Here is a 16,026-nt window from a genome sequence, read left to right as displayed (position 1 = left end):
CGCTGGGGCCGGGCCGAGGCTCACCGGGCGCTGCCCCGCAGGGAAGGACGCCAGCAGAGCGTTCGCGACCGGGGACTTCTCCCCGACGGGCCTGGTGGACGACGTCTCCGAGCTGTCGCCGCRGGAGATGCTCGCCGTCCAAAGCTGGCTCTCCTTCTACAGCAGCAACTACGCGCCCGTGGGTAGGCGTCCGCGCGGGCCCGGCACGGCCGTGTCCTGCCGCGCCATCGGGCCGACACCGCGGCGGGGAAGCGCCTTAGAAGCGTGGCTGTTTCGGTGGGGCGGCGCGAAGGCGTGAGCGGAGAGSGTGCCTGCGGCGGGCCGTTGAAAGCCGGGGGAACGCGGTGCCGCAGGGCGTTAGATTTCCCCTAGGGCATGTCCACCCTGGTGATGGCTCTTCGCCTAGGCTGCTGTGGACCTTCGCAGACCAGCATGCTCCCTGAACGCGTGAGTGGCCTGAAGATGCTGGCTCTGCTCGTGGCAAACGGCTTTTTACTTAGACCTGTAGGTATAGTTTGAGATCTGCTTTCCTTTAAGTCAAAGCCTGCTGAAGAGTTTCCCTGCCCTGAGCTGTCAGCCTCAGCTCACTGCCCTGCTTTTGCCTTTGCTAAGCAAAAGCCATGGAGGCAGTGGTGCAAGTACTGAAATTAGCAGGACTGAAAAGACCCTGTAGGAGCAGCAGTGAAGGGAGAATATTTTTGGCAGAGATGCGTGTTGGGAAGACTTCTGGGTTGTGCAGCTGAAAGTGCCATTGACTTTGTCATCTGTACTGAGTCATTAGCATGTGCTTGTGCCTGAGATTGTCCTGCATGGTTTTATTAGAAAGGGTAAATGACTGTGTAAGCCAGGAATAGAAGGTACATAAGCTCAGTTCTGTTTTCAAACTGGGGCACGGCAAAGATCCTCTGGAAGACTTCTGCTTCTTTGCCTTTAAATAACTTTTTTTTTTTAATGAAAAAAAAACCCTAGAACTAGTCATTTTCCTTGCCTGGAAACACTGCAGTTGTATGCAGTTGTAACTGATCTTCTTCTTCTTCTTCTCTCCAAGGAAAGCTGGTGGGCAGATTCTATGACGAAAACGGAGCGCCGACAGAAGCTTTAAGGCAGGCTGAGGCTGCTATTAAGGAAGGCCTGAAATTCAAGGCAGAAAACGACCAGAGGAAGCAGCAGTTTCCACCCTGTAACTCCGAATGGAGCTCTGCTGGGGGCAGCCGATTCTGGTGCTCCAGACAGAGGTAAACTCTGCCTTCCTGCTGTTATACTCAGATCCTTTGGAGCACAGCACTTCTGCCTTTTGAATTTGATTGCGCTTAGCTCTGTTGTTGCCTCTCCTCCTAGCAGGAGTCACATAGGAAGGGGCTCCTCAGCCGCTGTAYGTCATCATCTGTGACTGAGGTCTGTTGACTTCTCCACAGAAGGACATAGGTTGGTGCTAAGGTGGTGACAGCTGGCATGGCTGAAATATGGCAGGCCCGTTCCCTTCTCCTGTATGTGGTCGTGAGCTGTGCTTTCAGACACAGGCAGAGCTGAACTGCAAGGAGCAGCACTCATGTTTCCTGCAGTGGCAGGTCAGCTGCTGCTGTTGTGTGAATCAGAGTGCCTGCGTTTTCTTTGTCAGTTCAGCTGCTGCTGACAGCCTCATCCCAGGCCCCAGGCTAGGGTTGCAGATGGGTGTAGGCAGGGCTAATGAACACATTCTCTAGTGTGAGACTGCAAAGGGGAACTCTGCTCAGTGACCTGACGAGTGGGTAAAACAGAAGTTTCATCATGATCAGTGAAACTTTTAAGAACGGTATTTTTGAGGCAACAACTCTTCTGTCACACTGGAATTCAAATCAAGGTTCAGAAGTTGCTGCAGATGCACATGATCTCCTGTCCTCAAGAAAAGAGGATAGAAAACCCACTAGGACAGTCTGCTGCATTTGAGCAGCGTTTCTCACCTACCCTGAATCCAAGGATCAGCTGGTGGTCTTGCAGGAGRTTTCGCAGCCCATCTCACAGTCTATTTCTGTAACCATTTTCATTTAAAACCACATAAAAATAAGGTTAAGTTTTGAATAGTCATTTCCTGTTTGGTCTGTTTAGTTGCGTGCATCTCTTGGTGTAGGGACTACTTGTTTTAAACTGAAATCATTTTGTGGACCGTGTTGCAAGATGCTTGGGCTTCAAGTACCTCACTAGCACCTTGGACCTCAGGGATCTGCTTCTCTGCTTGAGTGAGCTAGAGCGCAGTCTTGGGACTGGATGTTGTATAGCAGCCTCTTGTGTAATAGGTTACAGGCTTAAGAAAAGATGCAACAGTTATGGGAACAGATAGGATTTGGCCCTTGAAGAGACATTATGGAATAGCTGCAAAAGTAATTGAGACTTTTTTTTCTTTTGCCCCAGTTCTCAAAATCACTGCATTAGGTTATGGCACATAAGGCAGCACGCGTTAACTATGAGCAATTAGCTACCTAGAAACAGGCACCTTGCCAATAGGCAAGCTGTGCTCTGTAGGGCGATGATTCTTTTTCCTGCAATAGAAGCAGCGGATGTAGAAGTTAGTTGCTCCCAGAAGGGCGAGAGCATGTAATAGCACTGATGAGACCAGGTCCAGGGTACAGGCTGCAGAAGCTCAGTCAACAAAAAGCTATCAGAAAGCTGTGGGATGTTGGCTGCTAGGAGTGAATTGTACATCAGTATGCATGTTAGTTCTGACTCTTGGAGGCTGTTTTGCTTTGTAGCTACATGAGTCTGTGTTCACTGGAAGCATTTTCTCAATTCTGAATTGGCCATTTGAATTGTTTTATTTTTTCATTCTTAGCGGAGGCATAAACAGAGACTGGATTGGAGTCCCCCGGAAGCTGTATGTACCTGGTTCAAGGGGCAGCCACTGCGTGTGTGTGAGAGCTACTGGTCCCCCATCTGGACAGCTGGACTCACGTGAGCACCCTGACAGAGGTGACCTGGATAACCCTCACTTGGAGGAATATGAAGGCTGCCATCCACTGGCTGAGTCGTGTGTCCTGAAAGCGTGACTCCAAGTGCCGGATATGTGTGCCTAGTCCTACAGCAAACTGTTTTACCTTGGGTGGGCAATTGCAGCTCCAGCTGCATTCCCTCCCATCTGTCAGTGCAAAGGGAGAGAGAGCAATTTCAAGTTTTTTTGCAAGTGTAATACGTGACAACGGAGCTGAGAGAAAGAGGGAACGTTTTTAGCCAAGTGATGCAGTTAGTGGCTAAAAATTCAGCAATGGGAAACTTACTTTCTTCATCCTTTAGCACTATGGTATTTTTAAATCTGGCAACAAACTGTAGTATATGTAGCCTGGACTAGATTTAAAAATTGATGCCTTGTACAGTCAGGAAATAGATGGCAGTGTACATGGTGGGTATTTGCTGTATTTTAAGGAAGCGAGTTGGTGAGCACAAGAACTACTGCAGCATCGTTGACTTCATCTTATGCACAGTCCTCCACTGTCACTCAGACTCCGTTTACTACACTGTAGTGCTAACATTCCTTCCTAAGCATCTGCTTTTCTTGAAAGAGTTTAAAGGTAGCAGAGAAGTCTGAATTTCTCCTGCAATGAAGGTTCAGAGTATCTAGGATCCTGTGTAGTTTAGTTAAACAAAAGCTCTGCTTATCAAGTTGTCAGAGTGCAGAAAGCAAAGGTCATAGCTGCGTTTCCTCATTTGGTATTTATATTAGATGTTGAGCAAAGAAGATATTGGAAGGTACCTATGCAGATTATTGTTTTAAACTAACCTCACCCTCCTGGTGCTCCCGTTTACTGCTTTCAAATGACTCAGAGGTCAGGAATTGATAGTTTTAATTAGACTGCAGTGAAAGCTACATAACAACCTGACCATCTTGCTGTAATCTCCCCTTTTTTCCTCTTTCCATTCTAGTTTATGACACATACCCCCAATCTGATACATGTCTATCAGACTATAATCTGAGGTTGACATCCTCCCTACCCAAGGCCCAGCTTACTTAAAGGCTGTGTTTTATCACACTTGATGAAATCTATTAACTTCAATTCCTGCTAGAAGAGCAAAGCAAGCTACTACCATTTCTGTGCAGGACTAGAAAGGACAAGGGCATACCAGAGTAGGGTCCAGATACTATAAACCCAGGCTGCAGCAGGGCTTTTACTGTTTTCCTAGTCTGCTGCTAAAATAGATTACATTGCAATAGATAGCAATGGCACAGTTCTGTGCTCAGCTGTGTTTGGTTCCTCTTCTTAAAGAAACAACCATCTATTATAAACATCTGGGACATGTTTATAAAGCCATTATGAGCTTTGAGCTATTTCTACCTCTCGTCCTCTCAAAAAATACCTACAATTCTAAACAATTAGTTAATAAACTAGTGAGATTACAAGAGGTCTTGCAACATCCCTTCAGAGTGAGAAAAATCACTTCATTGCATTGACAGTAAAGATGAGGTTACAACCGCCTTGGCCCAGGGCCATGCAACAGCTTAAACATGTGTATGTGCTTATTGGAATAAATGGTTAGGGTTTTTTTTAAAGCTGGTTTTGCTGCTTATTTTCGTTCCCCATCTCTAAGTTGTACTACAGAGGAAAAGTCGTCTAAGGCACTTAGACCAATGCATTAGGTCTTGCCTGCCATGACTGAAAGTTGTACAAGCTCATGGGTAGCAGCAAAGAGCCATCACACAGTGCTTGACTAAACTGAACCTTAGGCTTGTGCTAACCTTGGAAATACTTGGCTTTTAGCTTAGAAGAACAGTGATTCTTTGTCTTGGCTCCTTAGTGGGCATTTTAAGGGTCTTCTGCTTTTGGGCACATGTGTCATCTTGGCAAAAAAATTACCTGTTTAGAGGTCATCAGCCCGACTGACCTCACACTGTTCATAGTAGTTCAGTAAGATTGTCACAGGGAGCACTTTCAGCAATCGCTCTTTTAGCCAACTGACTGAAATGAGTGGCAAGTTCAGTGTTATATAGCTCAAAAGTTACAGCACACGTAAGATTATTGAATACAAAAGCTAATTTGTAACTGTAAGGCACTTGGATTTCTAGTGATAGGGTGATATCAGCAACTTAGCTTCTAAGCAAGTTTCATCTTGCTGTATGCTTAAGTCTGCTCTTCCCAATGCAAATAGTGTTGAAATGCTGATGGGATGGTTTTGATACCTTAAGAGCCACACAAAACCAAGTATGGGCCTACCGAAAGGTAAGACTGATTTTAGAAGTCACATATTGCTTTCAGTTTAAAAAGAAAACATTAACAACTTATTCCTCAGTTTAGTGGTGACGGGGGAAGGGACACACRACCCAAACCTCTAAAAAAGGCTCCATTCCAACACCACAAAGAAGTCATCTATAAAAACAAACAAGGAGACTCCCTTACTCTGTTCCAAGATTGTTTTATTTTTACTACCCTAATTAAAAAAAATCTAAGCAAAGTTCTCCCCAGGGTGGGGAAGGAGGGGAAGAAGGAACTTTTAATTGACTGTTGAAGAAGAAATAAATGTTCCAGTGATAGTCACAGTTCAATCTTTATTAGCTGTACTTTAAGTTTTAATACTCCTATCAAAATGCTTTTGGCTGGTTTTGCTATTGTACTGAAGCTTCCCTTTGTTAAAAATAAGCTGCAGTAATTATATACTCTGCCTTCAGGGTAGATTACCTGCTAATATGTGACAATGCAAAATAGTATGTTATTTTTTAGTGAACTCAGCTCAGATTGTCTATTTTATAACTATATCAGAGCCAAACACGATTTAGATCATGTGCCAGCTCTGTCTGGTAAAAGGTTAGAGTTGTTTTATACAAGTGATTATAGGTAGTCTGCACTGGACTTAAATGATGTAAACTAGGGGCATACTAGAAGTTGTTTGTTCTACAGAAACATTACATTGAGTATCTAGAATAAATTACAGAACAGAGAAAGTTGTAATGCCCCACTGACTATGATAACACCCTAGTTTCCCTTTGGCTTTTAAGCCTTCATAAAGATAGCTTGGGGAGGAGGCAGCGGTCTTATGCAAYCAGAGATTCTTTAGTAGCAGTGTTTCCACATCATGATGCATTAACTAGTTATGCATTTTATTACAAGTATAATCATTACACAACAAAGTAATGCATATTGGAAAAATACATTTTTTACAATGACTGCAGACGAACATTGCAGATAAAATGCCATTGTTCTCGGACTTCCTTTTCTATTTCACAGAACGTATTATTATGGGTGATAAATAACTGAACCTTCTAAACCTTGTTTCTGTAAAGATGAATTTGCTGAAATATTCAACCCTGCTGTTAAAGAAATTGAGACTTGCCTCTTACTACATTTGATCTATAACAAAGATGCAGCCTTGGCCTCCCCTATCGTTACATGTTAATTGACATGCACTGTGTGAGAAGTTGTACAAGTCAGATCTCCAAAACAGGAAGTCATTAAGGCATCTGTCAACTTTTAGCAAGCAACTTGTAATGCTGTTAGTACCTTTAAACACCAACATTCTCAGTCTTAGTGGTGTGAAGCAGTGATTACTTCATATATCTATTCGAGGAAGGTGCAAGTTTTAGCCAGACCACATTTTGTGCTTGTGTAAGAGTGCTGGATGACTAAATCAAAAGGAATCCAGTCTCAGACCACGAAGCTACAGTATGAGCTATCACAGACTTTCCATGCAGCCCTGTTGAAGTGCCCAAAGCCTAGTCTGACAACATTGCTTTCCAGGGACAGGAATACAGTTCATTTTCCATACACCCTCTTGAGCAATGCTTGGCGTATTTGTCTCAAGGTGACAGACACTGCTCAAGGACAGTAGGGGGTAAAAGGGGTGGACATTTTGGTCACAACTAAGTATGCTACACACACACACAAAAAAAAAAAAAAGGAAGTGCATTTGTTTATGGAATTGGAAATGTGTTGACCATCACTACGTTACCAAATGCCTCCATTTGAGTCTGTGTCCTGCAATGGGGCATTGCCAGCAAAACTTCCAAAGACTACCAGATGCCTAATATCTCAGACCAATACCAGACTGCATAAGGGATTGAGCCCCACCAATTATTTGGTGCCAACCACCTCTTCAGTTGAAATAATGACTAGGAGAGAACTAAGTTAGGGTTTTGGTTCAAGTTGCAAGTGTCTCCCCTTTAACTCTGGCAGAAAGCTGTTTAGAGTTGGCTGTAAGAAAACTATCTCAAAGGCACTTTAAATTAATCAAATTTACTAGACTTAGTTGCTTCGAATTTAATGAACACTCTAGGCTGCACATTAGTCTCTATCAATAGCCTTAACTTTCCTTGCCAGACTTCAGTGGGAAAAAGCTGGGATAGTACTGGCTGTATACGGCAAGGTGGGAAAATCAAAGTGTAATTCTGCAGATGAAAGTTTCAGGCAGTCACAATACATTATCCACCTTCCACAAGCAAACTAACCAGCCTTAAGCTTGCATTTAGTTAAGCTGAAGGTTTAGTGCATATTTTCATCATTACTTTAAAAGGTTGCTTATTCTGTTAAAACTGAGAGCTCCCTGCTCCTTTGCCCCTTCCATCAGGGAAGTTACTGAAAAAAAAAAAGTTTAAATAGTTTAGCAATTACATGTTCTACAGTTTTCCAATTATGTTGAAGTCCACAGGCTGTAGCCTTAGAAGACTAAAAGATGCTAGAGGAGTTTTCTTCCAGGTACACACTAAACAGTATTGCAGTTCCAAACTAAGAGGTTAACATGTTATCATGGGATATTATACAGTCAAGATTTAATACACTCTCCCTTTCCATTATTCTGTTAAAAGTTACCTTTCACTATTCAAGATCGACAGGCAATGTTAACTTGTAACACCAGGAAGCGCTAGACTAGAAGTATTATGTTGTCCATGATCTATTTTGCTTACCAAAAAAACAAGCTGTAGTTTGCAGCTGAATTCTTTAGACACCCTATTTTTGGTCTCTCATCCATGAACAAGCTTAAAAGGCAGTATATAAAACAAGTTATGCTAGAGATGCATCATTTGTGTTAGGAACTGGTGTTGCACACACTARTTGTGTTACCTGGGGTATTTTGTTGGAACACGGCAGCAGCAGACATTAAACAATGAGGCAAATTTGTATTTAGCATCATCCACTATTCTTCTCTAGTGTTACAAAGTTCAGGATTCCAGTTATAATATACACATATTGGAAGATCAAAGTGCAGCAAGACTTGATGTGAAGTTGATTGTGCAAATGTCAGCATTTATACCATCTCCCAAAGTTTTCCTGCACAAGTTTTGGAGCACGACCTCAAGCAAGTCTCCTATAAAAAACAGTAGCAATCTGGCTCATCATCTCATCTTACACTTGAGAAAGATCAAGAAGTCACTATTCCAAAACAGGGCAGCATGTCATTATCATGAACTCCTTACTCTACACCTCATGTAACAGTCAGTAAATAAATGCACACAAGTTGTTCATAAAGTAAAGCTGAAGAGTACTGAGTGAGTTTAAACTAGAGTCTTCTTTTGGGATGAATAAAGCCTTAAGAAGGCATTTAAAATAGTTTTAAGTACATATTTCTGACAGAAGCCTTTGCCCAAACCATAATCTTGTTCAACAGCAAAGTGATTTCCTCTTTACCTGGACAATGTGATGTTGCAGTTTCAGATTCAGCATCTTCAGAGACCATAGCCAGCCTAGATTTAAATACTGCAGCTTAATCTGGAAGCATGGCACTGTATCGTAGATTCAGAATCCTTTCTTCAAAGCCAGGTGCTTAATATTAGCAGTAAGCCTCCAAACAAATGCTCCTGATCACTGGCAATCCTGCTGAAACTGGATGTGAACTGATCGTCTAGATGGACAGCAAATGCTACACTGGTAGGGTGACTGGCTCTCCTGCAGCAATTAACCAAGGTTCTTAAATTCAAGGAAAGCGCTAGTCTCCCTCATATGATTCATAATGCACTTCAGCATTTATTGCTGTATATAGCAAGTTAGACTACTTAACTGGTTTTAGTGTTTATCCATTTAACATTAAGCTTAGGTCTTCTCTTAGAGCACTTATGCTTCTWAGGGTTTTTTCCCCCACTAATACACAAGTTTCATGAACTGAAAAGACTAGTAATGTAAATATGAAAGTGCAAACTAGGCTTTGATAGGTCTAGCAGGTGTGAGCAAGAATATTTTCTACTTAAAAACAATCTTGCACTCTTGAACTTGCTAAAGCTAATAAGACATTTACTGAGGAGGTATTAAGATGTGGATCTGCAATTCTGACTGCTTTGCATCAGATGTTGTAAAGCTTTCCATTGTAAGGCCACAATTCTTGAACTATGCTTAGAACTAGACCCCATTTTAAAAAAGTTTCTTGAAATGAACAGTGGTTGTAACAGCTCAGTCTAGCTTCACAAGAAGTCTTCTCTAGAGAAGGGGAACATTTATCTTTAAGACAAAGCAAAGAAAAATACCTGGTTACCCTGAAACTTAATGCCATCTCTACTAAGCAGCCTGAAAGCAACAGGACTTAATAGAGTTGCTCAGTGCAAAGCACCATGTCAAGGACAGACCTGTTTTATGATGATTCAAAGACCAACCTAACAATTTTAGCTTCCRTACCCCACTGCAAGAGGGTCTAAATTCCTGTTTGTCACTTGGCATCAATGATCCACTCAAATTCCTAGTGAAGTCTATCACAGCCCAATACATTTACAGTCATACAAAATCATTTATACTGGAATATATCATAACAGGGTCCTTAATTAGTTGAGTCTATTGCAGAAGACATGTATAGGCCTCCTCTTCCCTGTCCACAGGGCTTGTAAGCAGAGCTGCTGTCAGGAGCACTGACTAGGAATCCCTTTACTTCCACAGCATACTAGGAGACTCCTCCTAGAGTCAGGACATCAAAGCAGATGTTGCAAACTCTAACTGGCTTGTTCAAATCAAATTTTATGATAGGAATCTCCTTTGTTGAGCACTTATGGCAGAGCAGACGTCCACAGTGTCGGCTGTCGATAAAAGAGGGGTGGGAGAAAGCGAAGTATGAGTTCACTGATACAGTGAATACCAGGGTTTTGTTTGATACCATCACTGAGAAATGGCAGCATCATTGAAAAACCTATAGTGTTACGCAATTGAAATGATGCATTTTTCTCCATCTCCTGGTAACTGTCACATAACTCAATTCCAAACCCAAAAGATGTGCTACGTCTGTAACAGTCAAGTCACCTACTACCACTCCAACTGTCACTTGTGCATAAATTTAGGCAAAATGCTAACCAGGGAGTCTTACCTGGCTTATGAGGAAAAAAGTCTAGCTTAGTATCTAACCCAGCATGTATTACAGAAGTTCAGATTAGTTAAGAAAAGGCAGCCCAGAGCTACACAAAAGCAACCGATACCAGTATCTTCAGCTATTTTCATACTGCAAACAGCAAACCTAACCTAAGCTGTCAGGAAGTGTCCAAGTATCACCCATTTTTGAGTAAATAAGCCCCTGCTAGCAGTAGGCCTCTGAATCTTCTGTTCCACTACTGGAATGTTGACATTTCTTGTTTCCAACAAGCCTGAAATATTTCTTAGATGCACAGACTACCTTTTCTAATAGCTTATTACTGCTTTAACAAGTAGGCAAGGTGGAATGTTTCAGCTTGATTAGCAGTTATGCACTTAATGTTAACATGGGGGTGTCTGAAAGTGGCAGAAGGAACAAACCTTGCTACATTTGGAAAGGAAATTTGTTTCCTTGCAAGCACAGCAAGATGTGCCATACATTACCAGTGATGCTTTCTTGTTGTGACTCCAAATTTGGCAGTGCATTCATAGCAGTTGGAGCCATCACACCAGGGAGGTTCTTTTGTCAGCATATCTGTTAGAGGCAAAGTATAAAGGCAAAATAGACTCTGACACCTAAAGGAGTATGGTAACATTAAGTAAGCTTTCCACCGTTTTAGGTATCACTCAATATAATTGATTTAACTATAGCTGCAGTAGCTGCACTTTTGTTTGTATGAAATCCATAATGAGTTTCATCAATCCCRTATTATTCGCAAGAAATGTACAGTAGCAAGTTAAAACAAAGTCTAATTTTAAGCCACATTAGACTACACCAACCAGGATCCCCACATTCATCCTTTCAGAAAAAGGAAGTACACATTCAAGTTTGAGAGGGCTCTCATATACACACCAGGCAATTTTCCAGCTGGTCTTTAGATGAGTATTTGCATCCCTCATTCAAAGCGACAGGATATTTACAAGACGTTCAGCACCTCTGGAATTAGTACTTTACATCAGATGTCCAAAGTTCTTTCTCACACTAAGTATCTCAGAAGCCTAAGCTAAAAACCCACTTTCCAACTGTAGCAAGAGGCACTTACCCAACAGTCTAAAGAGAAGCTGTTTTGTAGCAACCTGGTAGTTGAAGATGTTGACTCCTTGATTATTGTTAACCCCAAGACGAGCCCCAGCTCTCACTATTGCACGGCACAAGTTAGCATTCCCCTTCATATATGCCAAAAGGAGCACTGAAAAATAAAAGACAATTCCCTGCTAACACAGAGTAGGTCTTCATTTTCACTCAATCTAGGACAGAATTTCTAGTCCCTGAAGTATAAGGGTAATGTTTCTATCTTACTGCATTTAACATTCTACTGCCAATTAGTTATGCTTTAAAAGTGACATACCACTAATATTACTTAGGTGACGTTAAAGTTTAACAGCTGTTGAGCTCACCTACCTGTGTTTCCTTCAGCATCGGGTTTGTCTAGAGGGTATTCTGGCATGCACTCCAAGAAGAGCTCACAGATGGCTGCAGCATTGTCTTTCCCATATTGTCCCAAAATATGCATTGGTGATTGGCCTCTGTTGGGGGGGAAGTATATTCTCCAGATCAGTCTGTTTAGTTACCCACTCCAGCTAGCTTTGTTTTCAAATTGGGTTGCAAACTTGAACAATGCAACACTTAATTCAAAATGCATCACACAACTACCTAATGCATACCAAGAAGAGGAAGGTAATTTCTACGGTGTTTAGACAAAGCATGCTCTGCATGCTTCATTGTAAGATTAGTGTAGAAAGGCTATAATCCAAGCCAAATCTTTAATTCCATATCTAGTTATACCAGCACACCCATTAAAGATATACTGGTTCCCCCTCCACCATGACCCTCAAGTCTGTTAAGGSTATACTAGTTACCTAATATTAAAGGCTTCTGCATCTACATTGCACTCTGTGAGGAGGACCCGGATATTGTTTAGACGGCCATGCATCACTGCCAGGTGAAGAGCTGAAAAAAAAAGAGTAGAAGAGAAGCTTCAAGAATCTAAAGTAGTTAACATCAGCAATAATTGCAGCCTGATAGACAGAAGCACTCCCTTTCTATTTCACAGATTACAGAATCAGTAAGGTTGGAAGGGACCTCTGGAGATCATCTAAGTCCAACCCCCCTGCTCAAAGAGGGTCACCTAGAGCATGGTAGACAGGGTTGTAGCAACAAGGACCCCCCTTGCTGAAGCTAGGGCGTGAACCAGGGACCTTTAGATCTTCAGTCTAATGCTCTCCCAGCCGAGCTACTTCAGCTGGTATTTCCCCACCTTCCTTGTCCATCTCCAAAGCTCATTCTACCAGCTTTGACTTTTTTTGGATTTTCCTTTTTTGTCTTTGAAGAGAGAGCCCTTTAAATGACCAGTCTCTACCACTAAGGGATACTACAAACAGGCCTACTGGAGTGTTTCCATGTACATATCCACTTGAAAAACTTCTAGTTTACCATTGTTTCCATTTTCATCCAGAGCTGTGAAGTCTACTCCGTTCTCCAAAAGAACTGAACAAATTGTGGGCAAGTCTTGCTGAGCTGCTAAGTGAAGAGCAGTTTGACGATGCTTAGTCAATTCATTCAGCTGGGCACCTGCAAGCAGCTGTCACGATGCAAGAAAGAATGTCTTCAAGAACATGTTTCAGATATGAAAATAGTCCTATGAATGCAGTACACAAGACTCCACTGTACAGAGATACTTCTAGGTGTCTGGCCAATATGTACATAATGCTATCATTACTGAGCTACTTAAATTCCTATCTGCAGAAAGTGCAAGGTAAGATCAGCTAAGGTGCATTATCCAATGACTGCTGTGAGCCAGACATGCTTATATGAAGGCTACTGCTGCATCTCAAACAGTCTGACCCATGGTAACTTTAGGCAAGTTAGAGGTCTGTTTCAGACCAAGTGTCAGCTTAAGGGAACTTCTCTAGCCTGTAGGCAGTCAGTCAGCATTAAGACTTATCAATGTGGCCTTCTAAGAAGTGAAAGACTCCCCAGTACATACCAGATTACGCACAATGATCTCTGAGCCAGCTTGTACAGCCAGGTGGAGAGGTGTTAGTTTTGAGGCATCCTGGACCCGAGAGTTTACATTGGCCTGGACACTTATCAGGAACAGCACACTCTCAATGTCAGAATTCTGAACAGCTACATGAAGRAAATTCCGACCTTTATTATCAACCTGTGGCAGAAAGGGCATGTRGAATGAAACCCTTATGTTACTTCTGTAGAACAGCAAGTAGCTATGCAGTAGAACCTATCTCCACTTAGATACTTGCTCCCTCTAGTTGTGAACTGTAGAGTCTTGCTCCTTTCACTGCTTGACAGTGGATACTTACCTATTTCATTATCAAATAAACTGAGCAAAGAAACTGTCAGTAGCATCTGCCCACTCTAGTCTGCTTCAAGCTATTTTATTTCTACTTCACAACCCTGTCATTTCTTGACCACACAGTAGAGTATTAAGACAGACAGAAAAAAAGTTAACAGCTGTCATCGTAAGCATGAAGCAGCAGTTAATGATGAACAAACTCACTTAACCAATGAGACAAACTTGAGTAAATCAGGTAGTTAACACTGTAGAAGGAAGCAACATGCAATCTTGCCACACTAATGCAAACTGTGTGCATATGATGGCTTAACACCAAGTGCATGTTGCTGTTCATATCTGTCTTAAAGGTGATGTTAAAGCATATTTAGAACTAGCCTATATTTATATGCAAGTTTTAGATGTGTAGCAAGAGCTCACTAAGCACTCAAATACTTAATTACTAGTAATTAACTTACACATSGTASGAAGAAACTGCTGAGCAGCTGCCTGAAGTGTCACACCAGAAGCCTGAAGATACAGTTGGAGGTTTCATAGTTCAACAGTACAGCATAACACCTATCACTTAATTGTTTTAGAACAGAGTTTGTTTTCACCAGCTTCTCTAAAAGAGCTAGGTAACAGGTTGCTTCTGTACTAGTCCATCACAAAACATCCCAGAAAAGTTAAGAGYTGGCACCTTCTCCTTACATATATGTATGGCTGTTCCTCAATTTAATATTGAGAAGGTAAGACTAAAAGGTTTGGTAAGACACTGACTCTTGATTTTCTCATGAAAAGCACATGTACATCTATAGTTTCCTAATAAATCCTGCTATGGAAGATTAGAATCTGGCAAACTTTGTTGCATACAGAACCAGRAAAGGATAAAGCAGAGCTTGCTTGTGGAACATCTGCTACTGCAATCTAATGCAGTAAGACAGACAAACATGCCTTGAATGCTCTCATCTTACCTGTTCAGCAGCTCCTGGCTCCCTCTTCAGAATTGCTTCAGCTGCCTTGTTGTTTTTATAYGTCATAGCACACGCAAAGGGAGTCATTCCTTGCCTGTCACGTACACTTAGCTTTATTTCTGGATGTGAAATCATAAGCTGAATGATAACGTTATGTTGGTTGCTAATGGCAACATGGATTGGAGTTCTTCCTTCTGCATCCTAGAAGGAAGCCACAAAGTTCATTGCATGAAGACGCAGTAATACACAAATCCTTCCCCATCTTCGAGGAAGGAGGGAAGCTTTTTMGTTTAATTGTGACCTAGAGCTTATAGTCTTCTGCTGGGACATTAAACACCTATTTCACTTGCATCATGACTTGAGCTCTCATTACAACTCTGTAGCAACTAGGCTGACCTCAATCCACTGTGTTATATAGCCTTGCAAGTAGCTCAGAACTGCCCCCATACAGTCAAGTCATTTAGGGGGCAAAGATGAGCAGTTAAGACAACAGTCAAGCATTGAAACAGAATGCTTTCAGAACAAATATTGTTGTCTGGTAGTTAATGTCATTTGTTTTACAGTATTATTAATTTGTCATCAGGAAAATAGTTGGCTCATTAAAAAGTACAACGTGTCAGATGCATATATGTTTTGCAAGCAGTATACTAAAGTTCAAATTTTGATAAGGTACGTTTAATCACTCGTCCATATCAGGAAGCTGTTCATACTCATAGCTTTTTGAACCCATAGTTCATACCCATGATGCAGTTTTGATGTCATGATTCTAAGTAGCAYGAAGACCTTAAAAACCTTGTGTTTATTTCTCCTGTTGCTCTTTGTCAAGATTCTGTTCAAGGATTACTACATAAACAAGAACTATTAAGTACAACTCAAATTACTCACTCCAGAATGCTCAGTGACAGAATACACTTCCCAAACACRTGCTAATAACCTATTAGAGCATTCTGCAGTTTTATACTACAGTTGATCTAATAATTCATTGCTACAGAAGACAGTCTTGGTCCCTTCCTTAATTCACACTAGGAATAGAGGAGTTGAATTCAGAGCACTATGCTAACAATAAGCTAACATGAAAAGAAGTCTTCTGTATCAGTATTTTCCTGCCAGTATAGCTTCCTGAATTAACCCACCATATGGGCAGATCAGAAAAAACCACAAAACTGCAGCCAGTCATTGTACTGGCTCAGCCATAAATAGAAGCAATCTTTTTCTATCAAGCAAAAGAACACAGCTGAGATGGAAATTTGTTTTCACTATGYTCAATATAGAGAACCAATGTCTAAATCTATCCACCATTTCTCTACAGACCTGAGCATTGACATTGGCACCAAACTCCAAAAGGCACTGGATCACCTCTTCTAGTCCCCAGCAGGCTGCCAAGTGCAGGGGTGTCTGTCCATCATGAGCTTCTTCTTCTCCTTCTCCATTAGGACCTGGCTTTCTAGGGCTATTCACATCACAACCACTAGAGAAAAGTAAGAAAGT

General features: G+C 41.7%; 2 protein-coding genes across 2 annotated transcripts in view; one reads left to right on the top strand and one right to left on the bottom strand.

Annotated features, from left to right (window-relative positions):
• Positions 1-4,516, top strand: part of CYB5D2 (cytochrome b5 domain containing 2) — a 4,921-nt gene extending 405 nt beyond the window's left edge. The window contains exons 2-4 of the mRNA XM_085314680.1: positions 7-182; positions 1,049-1,235; positions 2,807-4,516. Coding sequence (XP_085170806.1) covers positions 7-182; positions 1,049-1,235; positions 2,807-3,020 — 577 coding nt within the window. The 3' untranslated portion in view covers positions 3,021-4,516. The remainder of the gene's footprint in view (positions 1-6; positions 183-1,048; positions 1,236-2,806) is intronic.
• Positions 4,517-5,360: 844 nt separating this feature from the next.
• The window catches only part of ANKFY1 (ankyrin repeat and FYVE domain containing 1), a gene marked incomplete at its 5' end in the record, with an annotated part of 29,580 nt that continues 18,914 nt past the window's right edge, over positions 5,361-16,026 (bottom strand). The window contains 9 exons of the mRNA XM_085314669.1: positions 5,361-9,949; positions 10,719-10,809; positions 11,318-11,464; positions 11,677-11,801; positions 12,135-12,225; positions 12,709-12,856; positions 13,262-13,438; positions 14,539-14,739; positions 15,850-16,006. Coding sequence (XP_085170795.1) covers positions 9,817-9,949; positions 10,719-10,809; positions 11,318-11,464; positions 11,677-11,801; positions 12,135-12,225; positions 12,709-12,856; positions 13,262-13,438; positions 14,539-14,739; positions 15,850-16,006 — 1,270 coding nt within the window. The remainder of the gene's footprint in view (positions 9,950-10,718; positions 10,810-11,317; positions 11,465-11,676; positions 11,802-12,134; positions 12,226-12,708; positions 12,857-13,261; positions 13,439-14,538; positions 14,740-15,849; positions 16,007-16,026) is intronic.

The sequence above is a fragment of the Rhea americana genome, unplaced genomic scaffold (genome assembly GCF_003343005.1).
Source record: "Rhea americana isolate MKP2758 unplaced genomic scaffold, rheAme1 scaffold_111, whole genome shotgun sequence".
Classification (NCBI taxonomy): domain Eukaryota; kingdom Metazoa; phylum Chordata; class Aves; order Rheiformes; family Rheidae; genus Rhea; species Rhea americana.
The sequence above is the reverse complement of the archived record's forward strand: the minus strand, read 5'-3'. Positions and strand labels throughout refer to the sequence as shown.